Raw genomic sequence first — 27,796 nt, 5'->3', positions numbered from 1 at the left:
AACTGCCTACCTTTGCCATCTGAACAACATTGGGGAACTCGGTGAGGCAGGATATGGGAATCACATCATGGTAGGTTTTTAACTTTGTCCTGAAAGGAAAACAGTTTGGAAAGACAGAATAGCCAGGGTTCAGGCTCTAATGAGGGAATGTTCCATTTCTACTCCAAGCCAAACCTTAAAATGCTTTGATTTTGATAGGGGAAGTTTCCCTCTATATATGCTGTGTGGCGGTGGCAAAAAATACTAATTGCATTGCTCATTTTCTCCTATAGCCCGCCAGCAAGCCTTTCTTTTTTTTTTTTTATAACATCACTTAACATATGCTATTTGGTGGAGAACTTAATTCAAACTGGATAACAGTGCCATTTGTGGCCTGGGTGGCAACTGGTGGTAATCATATCACACATCAGTTATTCACATCATCACCTGTTGCTTGTTACATTTCAAGTGTAAACTGCACTTTCTCATGTCTTTATTCATGTGTAAACTAAAACTTTCCGATATGAAAATAAAATGAGAGTTAAAAAAAAACATGAAAAAGACATTTTCCTGTGATTGCCGTTTGCTGACGTGTGACAAATTAACATGTGAAACATGATTCATGTGTGATTCTTCATGTGAAATTACATGTGGCTGTGCACATGAATCAATTTCACATGTGACAAATAAACATGTGAAACATTTGATTTGTTTCACATGTGAAATCATGCACATGTAGTTTTCCCACAGTATTCCCACATGATTTTTTTGTAAGCATAGCATCACAATACTCACACATAGCTGCAAACTACCTGGAGCTACCTGTCAAATATGTCCTGCAAAATTGCTGCTTGCTACAGTGCACAAATCACTTTAACATGTGTGTTTAGCACTCATAAGCTAATTTCAGCACTGTTTGTGTATCAAGTCTAACAGTTCCTGAATCCCAGTACCAGGCGTCGGGTTCTGTCACTTGGTCCATTTATATATGCTGCTTATATTCTATTCATACACACTGTTTATATTATATATATACTGTTTACATTTATATAGGCTGTTTATATTTATTTACATATACTGTTTATATTATATTTATACATATTGTTTACAATTGATATATACTGTTTATACTTATATATTTTATATTTTATATTTAGATTTCTTTTTTTTTTTTTTTTTTTTTTTTTTTTTTACCTTGCTTTATGTATTTATTTAGGCTTATACCGGGACCTGAGTCCTAATTTCGTACCAGTAACGTGTAAATGTGAGCTGGTATGACAATAAAGTTCCTTGAATCCTTGAATCCTTAATACTACAGTCATAAACAAATAAATACAGGGTAGTGGTGTTGCTGCAAGTTTGCTGGAAGAAATCCAAAATTACAAAGTTACTGACTGTGTATTTTAAATGCATCAACTTCTGAGTCCTCTCTCTCTGTTCCATCTGTTAAGTGTTACAGAGCCTTTCCATATGGACTGTGAAGCAGCCTGGTCCTCGTGGCCACACTAGCAGAGGTGAATGAGGTGAGGAGGTCACTGCCCGTGTGGGTGGTGCCAGCCATGTGGAGTACACCGCATGTAAACACGATTGTGGGCTGAGTGACTGTTACCTCGCTACATACTCACCCACTTTAACGCTCCATCAACGAGTAGGCAAAACAGCTATTAAAATCTGGAGTGGAATCTCTTGGGTGCTAAAATTAATTCACAGGTTATATGGTGCATTGAGTTCTGCCTCCCTCCCCGGCCTCCTACTCTGTCATTAGCAGAATGTGGAGGAGTGAAGTATTTTACAGTGAGTGAGCACAAAGTTGGGTGAAAGTGGGTGGGCGTGATTATGCTGGTACAACAAAGATATGGATTGTACAACATGGATAGTGTGATGAGTGCGGTTTGCCCTGTGGCTGAGCGCTAAGTATTATTATTGTTTTTTGTCTTTAAATAAGGAAGTTTGCATGGATGTGTGCAAAGTACTTCAGCAACACACTGCCACACACACACACACACACACTCAGGAAATGCTGAATACACCAACCTTTGGCGGTAATGTTCTCTAAAGTTAAGCACTTCACTGGGACGAACATTAAAGGGGGAATTATTAAAGTCACAAAGAAACCACATTTAGATACTGCCTTGATTCTGAGGTTTTGCATATTTCAGGTTGAGGCAGGATTGCGGGGCAGGACGTAACTGAACGGGACTGTTGGCAGTTCAGAAAAGCTTTGCGCACAATCTCGAGCTGTCACAAATTCCAGATTCTCCCAAATAAGTAAAGAAAGAAATTCCATCTATGGGGACATAACCATGTTGTTGTGCCAAATCAAGCATGACTTTCAGGGATGAATTCCCCCAAAATCCCTCACTGCACATCTCTGTCACTTTGAAAGGTATGAAGGTGCAGGTTTTACATCATAGAAGGGGGGAAATGTTAAGGAAGGAAGAAATGTAAAATATTTTTGACTTTTCTAGTCCAATAGACGTATATTATGATGTGGAGAATTAGCTAATAAGGTGAACAAGTTATTTTTCCATGTCATTGGGACTTAAACAAACACCATTAGAAGCTGGAACAAGCAGATGTCAGGTGTTGTCAGGCACTTTCTGTTGGCTAGGCGCTAATGGCTATTCAGCGCTTGAGCAGTACTTAATGCACGGCTTAATGCACAATGCAGAGAGAGAGAGAGGGTGTGTGTGTGTGTGTGTGTGTGTGTGTGTGCACTGCAAAAACGCAAAATCTTACCAAGATTATTTGTCTAATTTCAAGTCAAAAATGTCTTATTTCTAGTCAAAATATCTCATTACGCTTAAAATAAGACATGATCACCTCAGAAGTAACTTGTTTTTAGACAGTTGTCTCTTGTTTCAAGTGAAAATTCACTTGAAACAAGTGAAAATTTGCCAGTGGAAAAAGTGAAAATTCACTTGAAATAAGTGAAAAATAGCTAGAAACAAGAAACACATTTTGCCAATGAAACAAGCAAATTTTCACTTGTTTCAAGCAAATTTTCACTTGAAACAAGAGACAACTGTCTAAAAACAAGTTACTTCTGAGGTGATCATGTCTTATTTTAAGTATAATGAGATATTTTGACTAGGAATAAGACATTTTTGACTTGAAATAAGACAAATAATCTTGGTAAGATTTTGAGTTTTTGCAGTGTGTGTGTGAGTGAGGATGGAGGGGGGTCTCAAAATATAAAGACTGAGAAATGAGGGACGTTGCAAGGAAGAGGAGGCATGACTTACAAGGGGGGCGAGAGGAGTATGAGCAAGACACTGGGATAAAACAGGTCAGAGATAAAGATAATGCAAAGTTGTACCGAAGCATCAAGCGCAGATGCTCCTGATCCCCGATGACATCATACTTCATGGAAAAGACCAAGTGGCCCAGGGCAGCGTCCATGGTGTAATAATTAAAGTGTTCCTGGGGGGGGAGATAAGCAGAAGACACTTGCAATGTGCGGATGACAGCTCCTCCAGCAAGTGACAGTGTGACAGAACAAGACAACGAACAGAAAAAGAAAACGCTATATTAAAATGGACCAAACCGTCACGAAGCTGCTGTTCAAGCAAAAGAGGGTTCACTCACTATCCCACTCCATCTAGCAATAATATTAACGGAGAATATAATTACAACACAGCTGCTCTGTCATTTCGTGCTCCATGACTGCAGTTTACATTTATGCTACAAATGTATTTTGAGAGCACGTCATAACGCTAATGAGAAATCAGACTTCTTTCATTTCATTTGTAATTGCATACTTGAACTGATCCAAGCATGCTGCCATTTTATACTTCAAGAGGGAATTATTATCTACCTTCACATTATTTGCAAAAGCTAATAATTCTCTTTTGAAGTTTTAATTATGATCGAGCACCTGCAAACTGTTTATCAAAGCCGGAGTTCTGTGCAAACTTTTTTTTTTTTTTTGCCATTTTCTACTATTTTGCATGAGATTTATCTCCCTGAATGAAGTTGGATAACAACGTCTCAGGGGTAGAGAATGCATTTTTCTTTTTCTAATCGCCCTCTGGCTGAACAGTCAGCGTCAGCCTTCAGTCTTGTACGTTTCACCCTTGACGAGCCCCACCAGGCTCCGCAAGGCAAAATCAAACACATTTGCCAAAATCATACTGAGTTAAGCAGCCCAAGTCAGCAGTCTTCACCTCACTTGCACAGTTTCCAGCTCGATAAATCATCTAGGATCTATATTGTGACAGGGCGTGAAACCAGCTTCCCTTTTCCATCCTCACCTTGCCCATGAAGTGTTTCCTGTAGATCTTGGCAGTGCTGTTGGTCTCCAGTTTGATATGGGAGGCGGGACAGGGAAGCGGATCAGCCTCTGGCGGGTCTTTAGGCTCATGATTGGTCCCCTCAATCCAGTAGCCGCCGAACTGGGGCAGCAGGATGAGTGGGAAAGGCCCGGTACGTCCTAAAACCTGATGCAGCAATAAACCAGAAACACTCAGAACAATTGTTGCTTTTGAAACATAACTGAGGTTTGAGTGTTGCACCTCAACCACTTTCGGTGCACTTAACCACTTTCTAATTGATAGCTTTCCCTTCATTTTATAGCTGTAAACCATGTAGACAGTGCATTTGGAATGTGCGTGTCTACTGTACATTGTGCATACCTCATGAACGCTGGGGTACGGGATGTAGTCCTCTTCTCTCTGCAGGCAAAGGAAAGGAATATGAGTTGAGTTGACAAACAACAGCTTCTAGTCATAGTTTCAGTTGTATTTTTTTTTCCCATAAAAATAACAAAGAGCACAAACAGTGTGACAGCATATCAAGTGTAAGGATAGCACACGGTTCTGCTTTGTTTAGAGTTATTACTCTCATCCTGTAAACACGGCAGAGGCCACACTTGCGGCCATGCAGACAGCTGCTGAGCTAATATCCCTAACTTGAGAACACATAGCTGTTTTATCCACAGGACTCTTTCAACTGAAAAAAGGATTTTTTTTTTTTTTTTTTGCCAAGCAAGTAATGTCAGCTTAACAGGGGCTTGCAGGAACCACTGGTTATGCCTCCTGCTGTTGCTTTGACTGCTGAACATGGGAGTCATTTGGCAAAAGTTGAAATGTTTTATAACTCGTAGCACTCGGTGCTGTGGGTGCTAAAAGCTTTGTGTACTGCTGCGAATGAGGAACAACATGTCCCTTCCTTTGAAAATAACAAGAAGGCAGCGCCATAGAGAGAGGCTCCCTGGAGATATGCAGCCATATGTGCATATATATCTATGTATATGTGTTGGATGTTATATTGGATGTGAGAGCTGCTGTTTCAAGCACTGGCAGCTAACACATGCAAGACAATCTGAAACACATCATAGGACATAAAACAGCGATGACTCCCTGGGTACATGAGGGAAATGTCCACCAGGTTGCCTTGTCCTGCTGTATGTCATAGATGTGTGATGTCTACTGTGTTTCAGGAGTTATTTTACAATGAAATTGACTATTTTGGAGAACAAACTTTCCCTAAATCCACTTCATCTACAGCTACTTCAATTAGTGATTTCCAACAAGTTCTTCCAGTCGAGAGATATTGAGAGTCTGACCTCCTTCTCAAAAGGGAACATATCTAGGGGCGTCTTGGTGGCCCAGTGGTCACGTACATTCATACATCTGAACTTCTGTAATTGACCAGAAGGAACCAGGGTTATATGAGAGCATGGACACAGCAGCGGGACAATGGCGGTCCTCAAAATGCAACAACAGCAAGAACAAAATGCAACAGCTTGCGGCTACATTCCACTGTGGCATTTGAGGCTGCTGCCGGTGAAGAAAGTGGTATCGATTCCTCTCCTACGATGTATTTGTGTGTGAGTGCTGGCTGAATGTTGATTTCAGACAGTGTGAGCGCAGAGGGAAGCCCTTGCTTTTTGATTGTGAGGTGCAGACACCGAAACCTGACATTAACTGATTATTAAACGCTCATTAATTATTTAAAATTTCCTGTTCTCAAACTCTGTTGCACTCAAACTATTTCAGTACGATGTCATATTGTTTACTTTTACCTAGTTCCATGGGACTATTAAAAATCCATTACTACCATAGGCGGTTCTAGGGGGTGGCAGGGGGTGGCAGCTGCCACCCTAGAAAAATGCCTTGCCACCCTAGTTGCCACCCCAGTTTCGGACAATTTATTTATTTATTTTTTAATTGAGGCTGTTCGGAAACTCGCTGTTACGAGACTGTCCGAGTGCAAGTAAATGCAGCAAAAGATGACACTCCCACTATTTAAGGGGTTGATAAATAAATAAATAAATATTTCTAATGCCACCTTTTGGTTTTCTATTCAATGCTTTACTCATGTACCACAATAATAGAATGTTTTTGAGTTAAAATATCCTCATTTGGGGTTTTCCAAGCAAATACTGATATATGTGATCGTTTGGTATTAAATCAGCATATATATATTTCTGCCACCCCATAAAGTCTCCATGCCACCCTCTTGCCACCCCATGAATATTTGTCTAGATCCGCCCCTGATTACTACACAACAAAATGGACCATGAAATGCAAGATGTATCGCCATGTTATTTACAACCTGAATTGCCACGTGCATTGTAGAGCTACATACCATGGAGAGGGCTAGCATCACACCACATAAGCTCATAAAGTCCTCTAACTTGTTCACATGAATTCCAACTCCAAAACTGGATAATGCATTACGGCAGGTAGCCAAACCCTTCATTTTAGACATACCACAAAATGTTTCACATCCTTCATGTTGATGATTTGTGTCAACAGAGGGATTGTTTTGTGTCCCTTCTAAGCTGACCCCACACCTCCCGCTCAGAACATCTTCTTCTCCTGCCCTATCAGAAGTGTCTGGGCCATAGGACGGCTGAGGATTTCGCGGCTCTAGCCCGTCGAGTCCCTAACTCAGGCGGTGAGCATCCTAATGCCTGTGTGACAGCTGATAAGGACAGGTTTAAGGCTCTGCCATTGTGGACGTTTTACCAGGCCGCGCTCTACGGGAAGATGAGAGGATTCGGGACTCACTTTCAGGGGGGGAGGGAGGGGGCACCGCTGCTCATCCATTCTGCTACCCTGCGGGAAGAGAGAGAGAGAGAGAGAGAGAGAGAGAGAGAGAAGGAGAGAGAAGGGGGGATGCTGAAATATTGTCAAAACATACAGACATGTTTACAGCCACATGTATGCACGCAGTATTTTTTTTTGATTGTCGCGTATACTGCACAATTTTCTCTACAGCGTGTGGTTGATTTATGTGCCAATATTTCACATTTATGTAACACACAGCTTCAGTCAGCAGATGGTCTGGAAGAAAGAGGAAGTAGAAGTGGCACAGATCTCTGAGAGGCTGCAGAGGGTGAGAAGATGAGCAGAAGAGTTTTAGCGATCCGGCGCAGCAAGGCAGGTGATTCCATTAAGGCCAGGCCGCAGAGGATCGCCGGCTACAACTGCACTTCAGGGCCAAGCAGCGCTAAACAAGGATCTCTTATCTCCTCTGTCTATTCTTACTCTGCTGACTCATTTCACCGGCTGTTCCCCAAGCACAGAAATGAGTAACAGAGCCTTTCTGATCTGGAATATCCTGCAGCGAGATTTGAAACCTACCAAACTCTATGCTCTGAGTGAGTGTTTTCAGGACTAGGGAAAATAAAAAAAAAGGCTGGAAAAAGCTGGTGTTTTATGAGAATCATTCTTTGGAGACTTCTCTCTCTTCCCCTTCTCTTTCCACTTGTGTTCTATTTTTGAGAATAGGCGTTAATTGGAATAAAGCATGTTAATACAGTTCTGTAACTGAGAATGATGCTTCTGTGTTGACCAGGTCTCTCTTCTAGAGCAGAGGCTTAACTTGAAGTTTGAAAGGAGAAAAAAAGAATCCGTTTTCTCAATAAAACCTCAAACATTCGATTCAGTTAAAACGGTTTTCATGCTGATGCTTCAGGTGTTTCAAGCCTAGTGCTCTTTGTGGCTGCGGCACAGGTCTTTTTGAAAGATGCTGTTGTTTAACTCTGCTGCACTCATTATATCGCGACAACATTTCCAGCACACGGTTTTTTGCACATTGTTTTTTGCACACTGTTGTACCTAGATCTCTAGTGTGTTGTACTTAGATCTTATTCTTTATTTTGTATTTATTTAATCTGTAATCTGTGATACTGCTGAAAAACTGTGAATTTCCTTCGGGATGAATAAAGTATCTATCTATCTATCTATCTATCTATCTATTCAGCATCATGCTACCTGTGTAGATGATACTATGAACGGTAGTTAAATATAAACGAATAGTGCTTTCCATCTTGTTTCATAATCACGTTATGTTGGCCCCGGCACGGCAAAGCCAATGTTACAAAGTCAGTTTGACAGGTTTTACGGTCACTTAGATGCACTTGCAAAAGAAAAACGGCTTTGTGTTAAAAAATCGCTTTATTAAGATCAAAGGAATTCTTTTATTTCCTTTCGGTTGAGAGGGAAATTCTGTTAGAAGTGCTGCCTCTGTGTTGCCAAAGCCACTCTCAGATCAAACTTTCTGTTTATACTGCGCTGATGTCGACTCACGGGCTGCTTCAGAGTCTGTTAACTCTTGTTGCTTTGAGGTACTTGTACTTCTGAAAAGATGTTATTATATGAAAGATGCTGGGAGGAACACATCCAACTGCATAACCCACTGCATTCCTACAGCGACGGCTAAGCATAGTGAAAGATATCATGGCGTTTCACCCGTCTGATGACAGAAGAAACTACCCAGCTGTGAGGGGAAAACACAAAGGCTCGCTTCAGCACATTCAGAGTCTGCATGTGTGTGCAGGCAGCCTAAGGGACTGCCTCACACACTTCTGTAAATACTAAAAAAGCATTAACAGCAAGAGATATACACAACATAAAAATATGTTGAAGCAGCGGGGATCTGGAATGCAAAAACAGGAGGAGGAAAAAGTAGAAAACGAGATTCTCAAAGTAGGAATGGGACTTTTACGATCAAAGAAAATCAACTTTTGAGTCATTTCATCAGCTTTGGTAGACAGAAGCACAAGTTCGGGCAGAGGACATGAGGGACAGAGCCGGGAGAGCATTTACAGTACCTGCATCCTCTCGATCATGGCAAACAGGTCCGAGGTCTAGGGGAGAGAGTTGAGACAGATCCAGAAACACAGATGTCATGATGTGAGTGCTTTGAGTGATGCGGGCTGACAGTCTCCTGACAGCAGGCCTCCTGATGGAATCTCCAACAAACTCATTTCTCATTCTGACGCCGCTTCCTAATGTATCGCCCAGCCCATCCCATCCCACCCAGCCTTGACACTGACCTCACTGAGGCTCCATTCAACACAGGGAGAATCGCTCCTCCACGCTTGGAGACAAACAGCCTGTAAACAGCTGACTCTCTCAAGAGGCAATGAGCCTCCAAGGCCCGCGGTGCCTCGGTTGCTGCATCTCACGACTCCTCACTTTCGTTTCAAACACGCCTGAAACTCCCTGGCATTCCAGTTACATGAATGACACACTCAACTTATTAAGTAACAGACCAACTGTTTCCAGATATAGAGTGGGCGAATGAGGAAATGAAAACATACTGATATAGACGGTTTGACGAGCAGATTGTGTGTGCTGCCCGTGAGACAGAGAGGTGTCAGTCTAACCACCAGATTTATAATAAGCCCATACATTTTTGCATGTTCGATCACAGTGGCTCATACTTATTCTGTATGTGCCTTATATTAAGGGAATCAGGGTTGCCAAGTCCGCGTTTTTTCCGCCAAATTGGGCTACTTTTTAAGTGTTGCCGCGGGTAACAAATTTTGTCCGCGGGTTGGGCTTGGGCAGACCCGTGGCATACAGATGATGAATAATGCCTATGAATAAAGATTCATATTTTGAATGACTAATGAAACCTGCTGCCACGAGTTTGAGCCCACCAGAGAGATGCTGGCCTTGTTCAATACAGTTCTGTATGACAGGGACCAGGGCGAGGGATCTCAACATGTCTGAAAAGAAACTGGACAGCGCTGTAAATAGTTCAAGTTCATGGAGTTTTTTCCCGTTCTTTTTTATGTTGGAGACAGCCAGCAGTTTAACAGGTGAGCTGAAATGATTATTTTATAGATATTATAGTGCATTTTGCAATTATAGCAATGCTGTTGGACTTTAAAAGCAACATATATGGATTTTTATGGGCATATTTTTAGTTCTGGTATTGGGCTGATTTTTGGGCTGTTTTTATACCCGGTTGGGCGGGTTTTGGGCTGGTTTTGAGTTGCTGTTTGGCTGCTTTTGTCTCACAGATCTGGCAACCCTGAAGGGAATACAGTGGTCCCTCGTTAATCGCGGGAGTTACGTTCTAAAAATAACCCGCAATAGGCGAAATCCGCGAAGTAGTCAGCTTTATTTTTTTTTACAATTATTCTAGATGTTTTAAGGCTGTAAAACCCCTCACTACACACTTTATACACTTTTCTCAGACAGGCATTAACATTTTCTCACTTTTCTCTCTTGTTTACACTCTCAAAGTTCAAACCTTCGTAGAAAAATAAGTCCAGTATTATAGAATGAACTCATTCTGTACTGTACAGGAGACACGGCACGGAGGAGATTGATTGACAATGGTCTACAGTCCCTTAGCCAATCAGGACAGAGAACTCAATGCGCTGTAAAAAAAAAAAAAAAAAAAATTAAATTTAAAAAAAAAAAAAAAAAAAAAAAAAGAGCATGCAAAATTGCACAAAAAAAAATCTGTGAAAATGCGAGGCCGCGAAAGGTGAACCGCGTTATAGCGAGGGGCAGCTGTATTCAAACCCAACATGCCATTGTTTTATGGCTGCAGCGTTACATCAAATAAAAACAGCTCTTGTGCATCGTTCTCTGCACACTTCAGTAGGATATGTTTGATGCGATCTCTGCAAGAATTTAAAATAAAGTTTTGTTAAAAGTCAGCAATGGCATGGCCCCGCCACAAAAGGGTGATTCAGCGAATTGTCCAATTAGCAGAAGTATTTGTACAGACCAAAATACAAAGAATGCCTTCAGGCAAGCATTTCTAATCAAACCAGCAGCAGCAGCCATGATGTGGATGTTAAGCAGCTCCGTGCTGAGCTGAAGGCAGAGAGGATCACAGCACTGCCCTGATGGCACTGCCTGTTGCCGGGTGAGCCCTCTGTTCACCATGTAACACAAGTGGACTGAAGTGCCAGGCTGATGTTTCCACATGACAGCTCAAATTTACTTGGGGGCCACTGCAGGGCATGCAAAACACACACACACATACACCGCTAGGTAAACAAGCACACATATATGCATGTAAACTTCGCCGTAAATGCACACTCAGAGCCATACACACACTGTCTTTTATGCGTAAATATGAACTCCAACGTGAATACAGGTCATGAACACATCCACACGCAGGCACACACACACACACACCTGGCCCTGGCCCAGTGCACCCGAAGGTGCAGCCTAAGTCCATTGTTCCATGTGAAAATAAACATTGCCATATGATATTCAGGGAGATACAGCCACCGACTGCAAAACAAACATCAGCCTCATCCTGTTCTGACTAAATTACAAGTGAAGCACACACACACACACACACACACCCAATGCAATCATAACACTGTTATGCTTAAAGACAGAAATGCCCATTGTGAATAGTGTAAGCGCTGCTGTGGTGGAGCAAAACCTGACCCATAAGGAGTTGGTACACATTCACTGCCTCAATGCACTTCATTGTACAAACTCAGGAACATTGTTACACATCTTTGTCAGGGTAAAAATAACGAGACTAATAAGTAAAGCAGGATGTCAGTGCATAAAATCCACATCAAGCTCATTTGTAGTAGCTCATTTTTGCACTATATTATGCTACAGCTGTAAAAATAAAAAATAAAAAAATATGCCTGAATGATATATGTAACACTAACTTCTAACATAAACAAGTAAAGCAAAAGCAAGACTCTCTCTCCCTTCTTGGCGAGGGAAAAGTACTCACATCACTGAGGCATCGTCTCATGGGAAAGGGCTTACTGGGCGGGCCGTGCAGCCGCCTGTCCAGCAAGGCGTTCTTAGCTATCCTAAGCTCAGTCATCTTCTCCCGGGCACGGATGCAGGCGAGCTGACAGGAGCGAGGGGCGTCGATGTCACCGTCAGCCAACGAGGAGAAAGGCAAGGCCGTCAGTGACACTTCACACTCGCTGTCACTCAGGCCCTAAGTCTGGGACGGAGAGCTGACAGCTGTCGATCAGCAATCATACATCTCCGTGCGAGGTACGAGAGCATATGCCTTTACTGAAAGAATAGCAGTCCCCTCCCTTCCTCTTTTCACCCTCCTCCACACGCACGCACACACACGCACACACACACTAGTTCTCTGGGAAGTGGCAGCAAAGGGAGGAACAATGTTGCTCCCCTCCCTTTATATACTGCACAACTATCTTCTTTCTTTCTTCCTCTCCTTCATGCAACACACATGAAAATTGCTTAGTTCTCTTTTTTTTTTTGTCATCGCCTAGTGTGAGACGATTCTCTTCCTCTTTCTTTTTTCTCTAATTTCACACACACACACATGCACACACATGCTGTAATAAAACCAACCGTAAACATGAAAACAGGTCAAGACAGGCGTTTCTTTTCCCTCGAAAGTGGTTAAAGACAAATGTGAATAATGCATTCTTAAAAACGTCTACGAGGTCAGCACATTTCACATAGAGAAAAGTGGGTTAACTGCACCTAAAGTGCTTTATTGGTTCAAAGAGCTTTCCTTCTGCGGCGCTTTAATCACACACTCCGTCTTCCCTTATAACATTTTCCCGGTTCAAATGGATATTTCCTCTCGTTTTCATGGCCAGATATTTTCACAATTCATGACTGATAACAAGCAGCGATGATGAGAGGATAGGAAAAGTCAAGACAGGCCCTGCCATGTGAATTACAGGGAGATGCATCAGGCCTCTTTCGCTGCATCGTGTTCTTGGTAGGAAAACAGCGCTGTGAAAGCTCAAAGTGTTATCGCTCCCACCAGGGGAGAGACGCCACGACGGGGAAACAGTCCAGCTCTCTGCATGCAAATCTGCCACGGCTCTGTGGAAGATTCAGATTCAGATTCAGCTCGATGGCTCCGAAATCATCTGCACATCGTTCACTTCCAACACCAGCAGAAATAGCGGGAAACAGATGAAGGAAAAGGAAGACACAAAGATAAATTACGGGAGAGAAATAGGATGAAAGGAGGAAAAGAGGAGAGAGAAAAGGGAGTAGCTGTTCTGTGAAAACAGAGTCTCCTCTGTGCAGCTTGCTCCTCCATCAGGTTCACTTCCACTGTCATGCAGATATCAACAAACACTAGGGATACGAAAAAAAAAAAAAAAAAAGAGACCTTGCTGGAAGCTCTGGAAAAGACAGATACTACTCAGGAGTGGCAATAGTTCCTCAGCTTCCAGTGAAAAAACCAACACAATCAGCAAACCCACGGCACCGATTCCCCCAGAGGAGAATCAATGCTAAGTACACAAAACAAGGTGAGGTTTCATATTTTGAATGAGAAGCACACAGTCTTGATATTGATTTGTATTCATTAGCGGGAGCTTTGAGCGGCGCATGCCGATGCAAATGGTCCGGCCCCAGATTAGGTTAGTCTGTGTAACACTGTCTCATCACGAGGCTACATCTGATTACTGGCTGTGTTTTTGCACAGCTCTCCTCTGCCTTACGATGAATGTCAAAGTGGGATTTGAGGACAGTCACTGAGGACGGCTGAATTCTAATCATATGCTTGACTGATGCTCATGTCTAGTATTTGTAGACGATTTCGGGGGAGAGGTAATTAAGAATTCAGGTTCCCACTATGTGCCACAGCTCTGATTCAGCTAGAGAGCAGACTGATGACTGTGAATCTGTGTAGGTGAGTGCAACACTCAAGCTGCTGGCACAGTCAACTTCCTGCTGTACAGTCCTGCTCGCTTTCACTCATATCTGTGTGGTGACATCATTAAAAACCATGGACTGGGAAATAATGAGACATGAACTTGGTGAATGAAATCAGTGTTTCTTCTCTGTTGGATTGAGACGCACAGACTCAGATAAGATAAGATAAGATAAGATAAGATAAGATAAGATAAGATAAGATATTCCTTTATTAGTCCCACGGTGGGGAAATTCCAAATGAGGCTTCATTTTCTTTAAACAGACAGTCAAACTGCTCAGCAGTGCTGTGGAAGCTACCTTGCTACCTTGAACTAGATCTTATTCTTTATTTTTTTAATTTATTTAATCTGTAATCTGTGGATACTGCTGAAAAACTGCGAATTTCCTTCGGGATGAATAAAGTATCTATCTACCTTGAAAGCTTTGCCACCTCCCATCTACTTCACACTGGAGGAAGTTGAGGTATAGGGAGAAATCTCGTATGGTTAACTAAAGTTACTGTGAAAAAAAATGATCAAAGTGACAACATACATGTGAGATGAAATGAAAACAAAATGCAATACAAAAAAACTTTGGCTGGCAAAGTCAGTGTCACTGTAATACACTTAGATTTGTGTCTGACATCTTTGCAGCAGAGTGTGAATTTACTCTCAGCTTGCAGAGGTCCCAAGTCCACGTGCAGGTTTTGTCAGTTGTCATGTATATGACGCTTATCTAGCTCAGCCACATGAACGGCCATGGTGATTCTTCCTCAGGCTGAGATTCAGGAGGTTTACCCATGATGATGCTGTCACTGTGTGAGCTGTGAGCAACGCCTGCCCTTTGGCACGTGGACTCCACAAAGGTCAAGTGTGTGATGGTGTCTGCCTGACGAATGCATTGCCTGAGCACGCCTTTACAGCGGTCGGGATGAAAGAATCGGGTGGCTGGGCTGGTCAAGGGGCTTCAATTATAGAAGAGAAGCAAGAGAAGCAACATGAAAAAACACTAATTTCCTTTTATGTCCTTATGTGTTGTTTTCTAGGTAACTACACAAAAAATGAAAAAAAAAAAAGTAATTTAACAACTCATTATGCATCACTAAGCAAATGTGAATGCAAGGAAGCTATTCCATGCTAATTCCATGTAGTTCAGTACTTTCTATGGTTCAATGCCTGAGGGGCTGGAAGCTGCACATCTCTTTTCTCTGACTTGATTACCTGTGATCGTGGTGAGTGTGCACATGTGTGTGTGTGTGTGTGTCTAAGAGAGACACAGAGGGTGCATGAGTGACAGAGTCTGACTGACGGACTGATTCAGTGACTGCATGACTGACTGAGTCATAATGCAGTGTGTGTATGGGAGGGCACCACTATCCACAACCCCTACACACACACCAGATCTCTTTCTTCAGTCTCCAAGCTTATGATAAAGTGAAAAGCTCTGACTCTAGCACTTCATTAATGCCTCACTGCTAAAACCCCATCAAATTTCCACAGAAAAATTGCCATTTATTTGCAGGAACCCCCATGCCCAACGCCCCACAACCAACTTCCCATTTATGCTCCCTGGGTTTGCCGCAACCTCAAAGGCAACATAGTAAAATGGAAAACCCAACTTCAAAGAGAGTCAATCAATGAGCACAGAAGCCTATCATTCCAGCCAGAGAAAATCCATAGGGTCAATTCATCTTGTCTGGCGGCAGAGACCCGCGCGACCTTGCTGTGGCCGCTGGGGCCTGAGGAGCACAAATGGAGCCCGGACAGATGGGCTCCTCCGCCCCATCAGCACCTGAGCACATGAGCTGCTTGATCGCCACGGTGCAGCACAGCAGCTACGGAACCCACTGTCTGCTCAATGCAACAAGCATAACTCAGCGAACAATCAATATGGACGATGAGGCATTGCAACTGTATCTATGGCTATGCATGCATGTCTTTATCGATTCCATAAGGTGCTATTTGCATTTTGCTGATTATTTATTGTGCATTCGCATACAAAAGCCTTGACCTGTGTCCTTTTTGCACGTGGCTGCTGAGTCCACAATTAGCTCTCCATTATTGTCCAAACTACCAAGGTGAGTGGGTTAATGAAAACATCAAGGCAGACCTTGTAAGGGAGTGTTTGTGAGACCCAAACATATTGCACATGTATGATACTCCTTTGTTTGACAGTGGAAATCTGGACTATAAGTAGACTCGGAGGTAACAGAGTACGTCCTTGAGGCCATCTGCTATGATCACATCACTGAACCACACTGAAGCAAAACACCAGGACTCAACTTACATACATAAGTAGCCACTAAACCCCTACGTCTCCTTACAGTGAGGCTCTAAGATGCAAATGCCATCTCGGTGTGTGCAGTATGTTACGCAGCCCACAGGCCACTATACAGTGGTGGAAAAAAGTTTTGGGACACCCCATGCATTTGTGAAATATTGCATTAAGAATCACTCTCAGGTCTTCAAGTGCAATTTCTTTTAGTACAGTCTCAGCCAAAATACTAACCAAACCCTAAAAAAGCCATTAAAAACTTCAAATTGATTGGTTCCATAAAAATACAGAAGAAATTTTGAGTATTGGGTCACTTTGGTACCAGTGATGAAGGTCGTTCTTTTTATTAAAAGACATAATTTTTGTTGCCAAGCTTCGTGTCTATATAAAGCCAGCACATCTGAAAGTTCTTCAGACACAAAAATGGCTAAAACAAGGAACCTAACGCAGGAAACACGCCTGAAGATCAAGATTACACTGTCAAGAATTTAGTTTAACAAAATAAACAAAAAAATATAATTTGTATTTGTTTGTATCTGTCTAATGCAGCCACACCTTTTGAAACATAAAATAGATTTTTCCACAAATATTTCATGATAACATTTGAGATTGTGAGATTGTGTAAAATTTTAAGGGTGTCCAAAAACTTTTTTCCACAACTGCAGCACCTTTCTATGTATCACATCAAACATAAAATACTGTATCTTCTCTAAATCTCTTTGATCCTTGCACCGTAATGCGAGCTTTTCTCTAATCCTCCGGGTCAACTCTGAATCACTACAGGAGCTTTCAAGCACACCACTGGCAACGGTGAAGGTAATAAAACTACATACCTTCACCGTGGCTTTAACAGCCCTATTGTGTTAAAACATTTCATCCTGTATACCTTGATGTCACAGCACGCATGACAGCCATACATGCACAAAGCCCACGTGGAGCCCTGCTAGAAGATGACGCTCTCCTCTCTTTCTACCTCTGAACATGATGAAGTCATTAGGTCGTAGCCAGATATGTGAAGGTCAACATGTCACCCATGAAGATGGGATGGGGGAGGACATTATCCAGCCCCATATAGCCACGCATTATTCATCCCTGTGCAAATTGTGTTTCCAGTGCATGTGTGACCAAAATACTAACAATGTGACTCCTGTGGTATGGTGCAGACAGGAACAGCTGCTGCAGATCTATATGTGTCTCGAGAGCCTGTGACAGGGGGCACAGCCAGCTCCTTTTGGCACCGCAGCAGACTGCCAGCTACAGGAGGGCCATTAGAAACACCTTTCACCCATGCACCGGGACACAGGGCTTGATTGGCACAGGTGAACGAGATGGTGACGGGGGAAGAGAGAGGAAAACCGCGGGATGTAAAAATATAGACACGCAATGAGCCTGGTGATGGACTGGTGAGGTTTTGTCATTGCCAAGACTAATTGCATGTCCTGAATCCTGAGTACCTATTGCTTTCAATGAAAACAGATTTAGACTATGGGCCTCACTGATTTAAAGAAGCATGTTTTTCTCCATTTTCCTCCATTAGAGGAATCTAATAGCCTGCAATGTGTGATAAAAAAAAAAAATAAATAAAATAAGAAAATTAGATTTGATTTAAGTTTCTAAGAAATTCTCTGAGGCTGAGGTTTAGATCAGCCCTGACTCAATATCTGATGTCAGCATCCGTCAGTGATACATCCCTAAAAACAGAGGAGGACGTTATGAGATTGAAGCCATTTATTACCTTAGAAAGTGCGGGAGGCGGAAGCGGAGGATGGGAGTAGACGAGTGAGGGCTCTACTTCATCAGAGATGCGAGGAATTCTTCCATCGTGTTTCCTGTGAGTCACAGATGGAGAGAGAGAGAGAGAGAGAGAGAGAGACGGAGAGAGTGAGTTATGGCTAGCCTTGAGCTGAGTTTCTTCTGTAAGGAATGGGAGCATGAGAAAATGACTGTAACACAATTGACTCATCCCATCAGAGAGGATCATTTGGCCCTCAGTGCAATGAGAGGGGTCATTACACCAGTGTCCTGAGTGTATTTCTTCACTCCGGAGTGATACAAAGACTTCCTACCTGATCTCACTGCAGTGCTCGCCCTCACACCGGTAAGTGGAAGGGCACAGGGAGATGAGTGTGAGCAAACAGGCGACATGATTACACATTAGAGAGAGGGAGAACCAAACAGGGCAGTATGGAAGAGAGGAACAAAGCAAAGGTCATTACAGAGCGTAGGAAGCACGACCCTCAGATCTCCGCTTGTGTCTCATTGTTCATGTGATTGGCCCCGCTCCGCTCCGTCTGATTGGAGCATGTTAGCCGTCTGACCGGGATTCTGGTCACAGCATATTATTTCACGCTTTGTCTCACACATCAGTCAGCTGCTAGAGCTGGCAGCTCGTCTGTGCATGCATCCTGTTCGCACACACGCAGCCGCACAGGGGCATCTCTCTTCTGAGCACTGTTTACGGAGGAAAAGGAAAGACACAACAACAGCGCAATCTGATTTTAAAGAGAGAATGGAGAAGTGGTGGAGTTATGTGCCAGCACGCACGCACACATATTTCCACCATCAGGAGATAGTATTTTAAAGGCAAAGAGATTGTTTATCAAGTAGTCTTCGGTAACACAGTCCATTATCGGATACTGCAGCTCTCCCCGTCTGAGGCTCCTTTAGCTCAGGATGGTTTAGGTGTCAGAGTCAAAAGTGGTTCACTTTCCCGGCGACGGGGAGCTGACCTGGAGTACAGGCTGATGAATCCATTTGGAACATAGCGGGAACGCTGCTCTTTGTTTCCCGCCTCTCTGATCTCAGCCGAAGCCAGAGGAATGATTGAACGGGGCTGAAAGGTGTTTTTTTTTTTTTTTTTGCAGCATCCTCTGCTTTTCAACACAGCCGTCCCCTTTGAGTACAAACATGAAAGAATGATGTCAAATGCTTCCTTCAAGCCAAGAGTGATGCATTAAAAATGTGTCCTCAAGCAAGCTCACTCTGTCAGCCATCTGATTAGGCTGAGATGGTAAACTAGCCCATGGGGACAATTAGGTTAGGGAGGTTAGATACTAAACCCTGATCAATACATCCTGCCTGAGTCACATTGTTATCATTATTATTATCATTATTATTATTATTCTTGACATCACATAGAAAAGTGAAGCGGGTCTTATACCTCTGCATGTCTTGAAAATCACCTCCTTTTGATTTTTTTTTCACCTACACAGCATGTGGAAAATCGCCCCCAGCTTCCCATGTGACCCTACTCATATCCATACAGAGGGGCAAAATACCAAAGTACAAATGGATCTTTATATAGCATGACTCCACTGACAGAGAGATGAAGGTTGCCTGACAGCTTGCCGCCCTCGCTCCAGGAGGGCCGATGGCATGCCCGGTGGCTCTGATCGCAGAGGATGAATACCTCTTATTTATTTATTTATTTATTTATTTAATTATTTATTGTGTGTGTGTGTTTGTCCTGTCAGCGGCTGGATTTACAAGGCAGATAACGGGCGTGCATCCGGTGAGAGTGCAAATGCTCAGCTGCACTCAGGTGAGGATTTCACGTGGCGCTGAAAGGCCGCCGTAATCTGACAATCGCAGCGGGCGCACGTTATCAAACGCCGCCATCCGTGAAGCCCACAGGCTGACATGATGCGACATGACGATGTGATGGGACGCTAATCAAAGGCAAATGTTTGTACATCGTCTAAAACAACGCCGAGTGCGGTGCTGTGGTGGCTCCTCCAGTTGCCGTGATGCTGAACAATACAGCGACAGGCTCAGGACATACGTGGTGGCAGTCCATCATCAGCTGCAAAGGCACTGAGGTGCAGTGGTGCGGTATATAAATTATTAGCATGCAGAGGGCATGAAGATGGCAGGGATGTACAGGCTGGACTGATATTTCCCCCCGAGGGACTATTCTCTCTCTTCAGCTGGAGCCATGTCAAGTCAAGTTTATCAATATAGTCCTGTATCACAAGCATGTCTTGAAAGGCTTCATCATATACATGTCATACACAATACTACATCATTATACACATCAAATGCACTCACACTCACATTCATGCATACTGGCTGATCTGCATTTGTTTGGACCGAGGCAGGACACTATAGCAGCCGGAGGACACACAAACAAACACAGGGACGGCATGTAAACACCACCTGAGTGTGGATGCATGCATTTGTGGGATAATATGCACTCTGCAGGCCATCAATTGCATAAATTTGCAATTGCATAAACACAACACAACCTGGTTACAGTTTCATGACCCTCATCTCATTAAAAACCTGCTGCTAACTAGGGTTGGGCCGATCACCTCACCCTGAATCAGGTACGCTCAAAACAAGGCCCATATTTGTGACTGTATGGCTAGAGTGGAAAAAAAGAAACAGCAGCATGTAAACCTAAAAATTAGTTTAGTATAAATGTGACTGATTTTGTTAGTTGATTTAATACAGATGATTTCATCTGAATATGTTCGTGTTGCTAGGAGACAAGTGAGAAAAACATAATGTTTCAGTGGAGCTTTGAGCTAAAATGGGTTTCTGAACAAGCTTGTATTAAATCAAGGGCGGCCTTCCTCACCGCAATGCTGCGAAGTGATGCGCTTTGAGAAGAACTGCACACAACTCAATAACCATACAAATTAACACATGAGCACACACAGTGGTTACTGAGAGCCTTTTGGCCTGAGAATTGAAAATGATCATTCACTATTTCAAATTAAGAACCACATACTCATCTGCAGCAGAGAAAGTAGTCCCTGATAGTTAGATTTTTTTTTTTTTTGTTGTTGTTGTGGTTATTTTGTTTTACCAATTATACCGGTCTTGGACTTACCAGATTTACTAAAACCATTTGTGGGTTCTTAAACGTTTTCAGCATTAAGACTTGTCAGTGTTGCAAGACAATCTTCTTGACCAATCTGGGGCTAGGTCATTGGTTTTTCACAAACTAAAACTTTTTGCACAAATTAAAGTCTTCAGCAACTCGGGTTTTATTCGCTTATTATTAAACATTCCCCACCTTGTAGCTATAGAGGCGTTACAAGTTCTTAAACTGCTAGTTGTGAATTATCACATGATCTCCTGGGAACTAATGGATGATTCTGGTGTCAGTCCACACTGCAAAAAGTCAAATCTTACCAAGATTATTTGTCTTATTTCAAGTAAAAATGTCTTATTTCTAGTCAAAATATCTCATTACACTTAAAATAAGACATGATCAGCTCAGAAATAACTTGTCAATTTTCACCTGTTTCAAGTGAAAATTTACTTGAAACAAGTTATAATTAGCTTGAAACAAGAAACACATTCTGCCAATGGAACAAGCAAATTTTTACTTGTTCACTTGTGTCACAAGTAAAAATTTGCTTGTTCCATTGGCATTGACATTTTTACTTGAAATAAGACAAATACTCTTGGTAAGATTTGACTTTGCAGTGTATGCCTGCTCTCAACACCGAATGGGTAGCGTATCCAACGGGCCAACCTGTCAGAAACACAGCATATTCCTTTCAGACGCTTGCTTACTAAAGAATCATGTGCTGCTATCAACTGTGCTTTTGGGTGCTGCCAGATGAATTTCAGGAGACAATCCCTCCCCACCTCCCACCCTCCAAAATATGGATCCAAAGCACTCTGGAATTAAACCCTTCAATTAATCTGTGTGTAGCCAGCAGCTGTCTCCGCAGAGCACCGGGGTCATGAGCTCTGATAAGAATTCAAACTTGCTCCAATCATGGTTGGAATGTGCTGCACCTGCAAATACAAATTAGGTGGGTGATGCTGAAGCCTTTGCAAACCGAATATAAAACATACATTTGAGCAGGATGAGTGTATGGCGCAATTCTGCAGTCATGAAGCAAAGTTAGTGACATATACCGAGTCTATTAAAATATGCATCTCTTATCACTTCTGTACTGCAGCCTACAACTTAAATACATTTTTTTTTCATGTCCCTTAAGCTGTTTTTGGTTTTCTGACTGGGAATTAAGTTACATTACATTCAAACGTTTGTCAAAAAAAAAGAGGCATTTGTTAATACCGTTGAGTGAGGTCTTATCAACTGGCACTTGTCGTGACAGTTATTTGAATGCTATATTATGTGGTGATTACTGCTCAGTCATTACTGATTATTCTTAGCCCACAGTTTGGCTTTGCTCAGTGGTAATTATGGCACAGTACTGTCTAGCCTTAGAGCCTTTTGTGGTGTCTATAAAGGCCTTGACCACTCGAAAAGCACCACATTAGTCTCCAGATTATTCTCACACAAACTCTAAGCATAGTAAACCCAGTTGCTCTATATTCAGTGGCAGTCAACTTGTATGTGCCAATATAATTTTTTCCTAAGGTCTAAAAACAGATGACATTGGTTACAAAAAAATATTATGCCAAATGAGGAAAACATCAGTGAAAAGAATGAAAATGTGTATGATGAAAAACATAATTACACTGAGGCTCATCTGTGCTATGTGCAGTCACATGCAAATGGCTACAAAGGATCTTAGTGAAGACAGCCCTGGGCTACGTGCAGTGTGAACATGGCTACTGTGTGTGTGTGTGTGTGTGTGTGTGTGTGTGTGTGTGGATCACCACACATAGAGTGCAGGAAGTCATATATGATTAGAGCTAGTGCTGTTACAGTAGAGTACCTTGGTCTATTAACAGTAGAGTAAAGATATCTATCAGTGGTAGAGTAACACTGTCCAGTACAGCTGAGAAAATTAGCTATAAGAGAAATGTTTTCTTCAGCGGGAGGAGCCAGAGGAACCTCAGCTAATTCACAAAATGCAATTAAAAGTGCTATTTGTGGGTTTGTACATCAAGCAAGTGATCTCTATATGCAAAAAAAAATCACAAATACATGTTTTTGAGGGGAAAGAGAGCACTGCAAATAATGATCAAGCTCTAACTCTATTTGGCCTTGTAGAACCTGGGATAGTGACAGTAAAACAAAGGTTGTTTCTAGAATTCTAAAAACTGATCAATCTGTACAGAAGGCATGTGGGGGTTCCCTGAGTGAAACGGGGCTTGAAATCCCAGAGGCATTTCCAATGTAAATCCAAATCAGATGGCTGAATTTCTCAGGATGGCTTGACAGACGTTCTTACCAGAAAACAAACAAATGAACAGGCAAGCAAACAAGCAAACAAGAACACACTGTTCCTGTATGCCGATAACCTGCAATGACCAACTACGCCTGACCAATCGCTGACAGATCATAACAATTATAGTTCAGCGGATGTCAAGGTCATTCTGAGGATTTTGATGGATCGGTCTGGATCTGTCAGCTTGAACATGCCTGGCTGATCGCAGCCTGAGGTTTGCGGGCACAGCTCTATTTGCTCTTTTGAAAAATGAGGTGATTACTCCATGGTCATCCGGGCTCCTGGACTTGGGAATGATCTGCCCAAAGGACTTGACCTTCATTTTGAAGTCCCACTATTTGACCTTCAGTTTGAAGCTCCATTATTTGGTTTTACTGTTTCTACAGCGAACTGTAACTGTGTTTTGATCCTAATAATAAGGATAAAGAAAGCATCATCATCATTATTCTGCTCTTTAGCTGGAAACACCAAAGTCGACACTTTGAAAGTCAGCTCCGGGAGTTGCTCCACGGACAGTGAATTGGAGACTCTGTACATAAAGTACAAAAAGGTGATTCTGCAGAGATACTGGCACATTATCCGTTTCTTAATGACTAACACACAAATGGAATGAAGCTGAACTGGATGCAAAAGCTGAAAGCATTCTATGAGACCTGAAAGTCATTTTCCAATTCAGTGCCAGTCGAGCGGCTCCAGGTTTTGCCTATCGATGACATTACAGACTGAAGCCTCACTGCTCTGCTTTCTTGTTTGGGGAGGGAGTCTCTGAGCTTCATAAATATTGAACAAAGATCATTCAGTGAAAAGAATATTCAGATCATTTTCTTGCTTGAGGAGTGATATCTTGCTTGGCTGCATGGTTCCTTGCTGCTGATACCACATAGACAAATGCAGGTTCTCTTACACAGTCACACAAATACACACACACACACACACACCGAGACAAGCACTCATAAACCCCTAAGCTTTGCAAGTACTAGAGAGCAACTAATCTAATCAAGCGCAGCAGCTAATGCACAATGAAAGCACAATTGCTTACTTGCTAGATGCAGGTCAGCCAATTCCTGTATGTATGAGACAAAAACAGAGAGAGCAAGAGACAGAACAGAGCAATATACAGTAGAATAAGAGGAGATCAGGGCAGATCAACTTCGCAACTACAGCTGGAGCTGGATGCAGAGCCACACAAGGGGCAGACTCTCTTCTTTATCTGCTCGCAGCCTCTCTGTCAATCTCTCTCCGTGTTATCGTTCACTCTCCTGCTCACTTTGCCTGCCTCTTTCTCAATCTAAACATCTCAATTTCACAGTTTCTTCTTTGCGGCTCAGTGCGCTCCCTCATCCCTCTCCCTGCTTACCTGTCTCTGTGGCGGCGCCTCTCTCGCCGCTTGATATCTGCTCCTCCACAACTTGATGCTCCTCTTCGTATCGCTCCCTCCGTACGTCTGACTCAGTCTCTCTCTATCCTCCAACACCTGCTGTCGGAGCTCAGCCTCTCTCCTGTCAGATGATGCTGAGAAAAGCCCTCCTTCCTCCCTCTCCCCTCCCACCCTCCCTCTTTCCCTCTCTTCTCCTTCCTAATAGATGCATGCATTTTTCCGAGCTGTTTTTACTTTAAGCTAAGCACGAACGCTTGCCCCCACTCCAAATCTCTTCCTTCAACCCCCATCTCCCTCTTTTGTCCTCTTTCTATCTCCCTCCCCTCCTTTCTCTTGATCTGTCTGTGCGAGCGACCTGCCCGTCCCAGCTGCTGGGCGTTGCTTTGCTTAGCATTCGGCTCAGTGAGTCTGCTCTGGAAATTGGAAACAGTGTTCGCACAGGCAGAGCACAGAGCGCTGTGGCTGGATGGAAGGCTGAATCATAGGTCAAGTTTTCCAAGAGGAGACATCTCAAAGGCGACATCAGATCTCCCTCCCATTAGCTGCTTCACACGGACAACCTGATCTAACATCATGAAACCCCTTCTGCACAAATTAGCCTATCCGTCCCTTAGTGCATTTGACACATTAGTGGCAGCCAGTTAGCTGAAAAGCTCTCGAATGTTGGAGATTCTGTGGCACACTCAAATATGATGGAGGAAAGTACTTACACAGCTTAGGAATAAGCACAGGTCAGTGTTGCCCTATGTATTACTGAGTGGTTGCGGTGGGTGGGCTGGTGGGGGGGGGGGGGGGGCTTAATCCATAAGCCTTACACAGTAAAAAAAAACATCACTAGTCACTACATGCACAGGCACAACAAATTACAGGCTTCCGCAGAAAGCATTCATGAGATTTCAGCCCCCTCCGAAACAGATTAATAGTGCAGTGCTGTTCACCTCAGCTGGTTCTCACCACCAAACCTGGCTTCAATCATTTCTTCCATCAGTTCCATCCACAACAGTTCAACAGGAATGGGCCATAATAATGTCTAGAAGAGGAATTGGTTTATTCTGACTGGTGATTTGACCCCTGTCATCACCTTACCAGATGTGCTCCACTTTTTGGAGAAGGGTGTCAGAAAAGTTCCTGGATCTCTTACCCATCCTTCCTCCTCCTGTGCCTTTGCTCTGCAGCACGACACCTGACTGCAGATTGAGCTGCTTGCTAATGTTTCAGTGGCAGCAGCTGAGTTTCTACCTGAACTACCAAACTGATATAGCACCAATCAATAGGCCAGGCCACAGGCCCTAAAAAAAGCCTGTTGGTGGATTTGAGCCAAGCCTTCTGGCTCGTCCACACCCTTGTGTGAGTATAATGTTGCACGCAGCCTAGAGCTAGCTTACGGTCTTTGTTCTGAATCCATGGCCTCTTGCACACGGCAATGAAAAGAACACACAAAGCTGCTTTGTTGTTTCGTTTACTATCCAGAAGGTTCCGGGGAACTCGGGATATTCTACATGGTGCATTTGCTGCACGGCTCCTCAGCGCTCCATGACTCACCCAGAGAAGACATAGCTGCCGTAGAAAGAAGAGAAATCACCTGTGTGAAACCAAAGCTGTGGTCAAACAGGTACAGCGAGCGTAAAGCATGCAGGATAAACGCAATCAACACCTTTTCTGCCTGTTTAGGGTTTGTGAGCAGACAGTGGGGTGGCGCTGGAGATGAAAGGAGATCTCTGCTGACATGGAGGCAGAACAAATGAGAATCAAATCACGGGTGGAGGTGGACTAAATAAAACGGCAGTATTTTTTTTTGAGCGGAAAGAGATGGTGTGAAATTAGAGAACAATTGTATGTGGGTCATGCTGAGATCCTTCTTTGATTTTTTTTTTTTTTTTTTTCCATTTCTCATTTCATTATTCATCCCTCTCTCATAGTACCTCACTCCATGACTGCCTCCTGCCCAATCCTTCTGCAGTTCTCTCCTGAGGCAGCCTGACTAAATTTAACATTGACACTCCGTCTTACTGCAGATGATGCTATCTGAATCAGAATCAGCATCAGGATGATTATAATCGCCAAGGAATTTGATATAGTATGTTGTCAGGGTAAAGAGCTCCACAGTGGATACTCACATCTACGGTAAAAAGGCAATGTGAATGCAGCAGAAAGGGACTGACAGACACAGAGATAACTGATTGGTTAAATTTTTCCATACTGTGTGTGTGCCCTCACTGGCCTGGTGTCCAATCCTACCACAGCTTTCTTAGCTTTCTCTCCTTTTCTATTTTCCCACCATCTGAACACAGACTACAGTACAAATAGTCAGGGAGAGTGGACCACCTACTCTCTTTGGACGCATTCCAATTGAACTCTGAACTCTGGAGTGCTTATATCTTTAGTTCAGTTCCTTTGGGTAGGTGAGAATGATGCAATTCAAACTCGAGTGGCACCAAATAACTGCACTGAGATTGTCTAAAAATGCAGATCTCAGTACTCTTCCAAGGGAACTGCTGAGTGGTTTCATTACGATTCAAAAAAGAATTCCAGCCAACAGTAAGAAACAACCCCAAAAAATGTGCAGTTTCCGGGGTATAAGGAGACAGATGGAGATATCTGACTGTCAGCAGTTATTCATGACTGGCAAGCGAAGCTTTCCAAATCCAATCAAAACCAAATCAACATGTTTCAGCCGTTCTCACAGGAATACTTTACCCCAAGTAAAGTATCTACTTTATCTACTTCAAATCATCACTGGTGTTTTGACTGGCACAATGTCTGTTGAACACACTGCAAGTTAGTTACACTGCAAAAACTCAAAATCTTACCAAGATTATTTGTCGTATTTCAAGTCAAAATGTCTTATTTCTAGTCAAAATATCTCATTACACTTAAAATAAGACATGATCACCTCAGAAGTAACTTGTTTTTAGACAATTTTCACTTCATAATTTGCACAAAATTAGCTAGAAACAAGAAACAAATTTTGCCAATGAAACAAGCAAATTTTCACTTGTTTCAAGCAAATTTTCACTTGAAACAAGAGACAATTGTCTAAAAACAAGTCACTTCTGAGGTGATCATGTCTTATTTTAAGTGTAATGAGATATTTTGACTAGTAATAAGACATTTTTGACTTGAAATAAGACAAATAATCTTGGTAAGATTTTGAGTTTTTGCAGTGTAGGTGTCAGTGTTCTCCAGAG

General features: G+C 42.7%; 1 protein-coding gene across 4 annotated transcripts in view; it reads right to left on the bottom strand.

The window, feature by feature from the left end:
- Positions 1-27,796, bottom strand: part of rap1gapb (RAP1 GTPase activating protein b) — a 74,260-nt gene that overhangs the window by 20,357 nt on the left and 26,107 nt on the right. Inside the window, exons 3-9 of one of the 4 annotated variants that reach the window (XM_030051633.1) lie at positions 17,863-17,956; positions 9,044-9,079; positions 6,996-7,043; positions 4,614-4,652; positions 4,233-4,418; positions 3,299-3,402; positions 11-89 (exon numbers count right to left, since the gene is read on the bottom strand). In XM_030051633.1, the coding sequence (XP_029907493.1) occupies positions 11-89; positions 3,299-3,402; positions 4,233-4,418; positions 4,614-4,652; positions 6,996-7,043; positions 9,044-9,079; positions 17,863-17,956 (586 nt within the window). Of the gene's footprint in view, positions 1-10; positions 90-3,298; positions 3,403-4,232; positions 4,419-4,613; positions 4,653-6,995; positions 7,044-9,043; positions 9,080-11,943; positions 12,218-17,862; positions 17,957-27,796 lie in introns of those variants that run through there. The other 3 variants (XM_030051634.1, XM_030051632.1, XM_030051635.1) reach the window with 3 other exon arrangements.

The sequence above is a fragment of the Myripristis murdjan genome, chromosome 5 (assembly GCF_902150065.1).
Source record: "Myripristis murdjan chromosome 5, fMyrMur1.1, whole genome shotgun sequence".
NCBI lineage: Eukaryota > Metazoa > Chordata > Actinopteri > Holocentriformes > Holocentridae > Myripristis > Myripristis murdjan.
The sequence above is the reverse complement of the archived record's forward strand: the minus strand, read 5'-3'. Positions and strand labels throughout refer to the sequence as shown.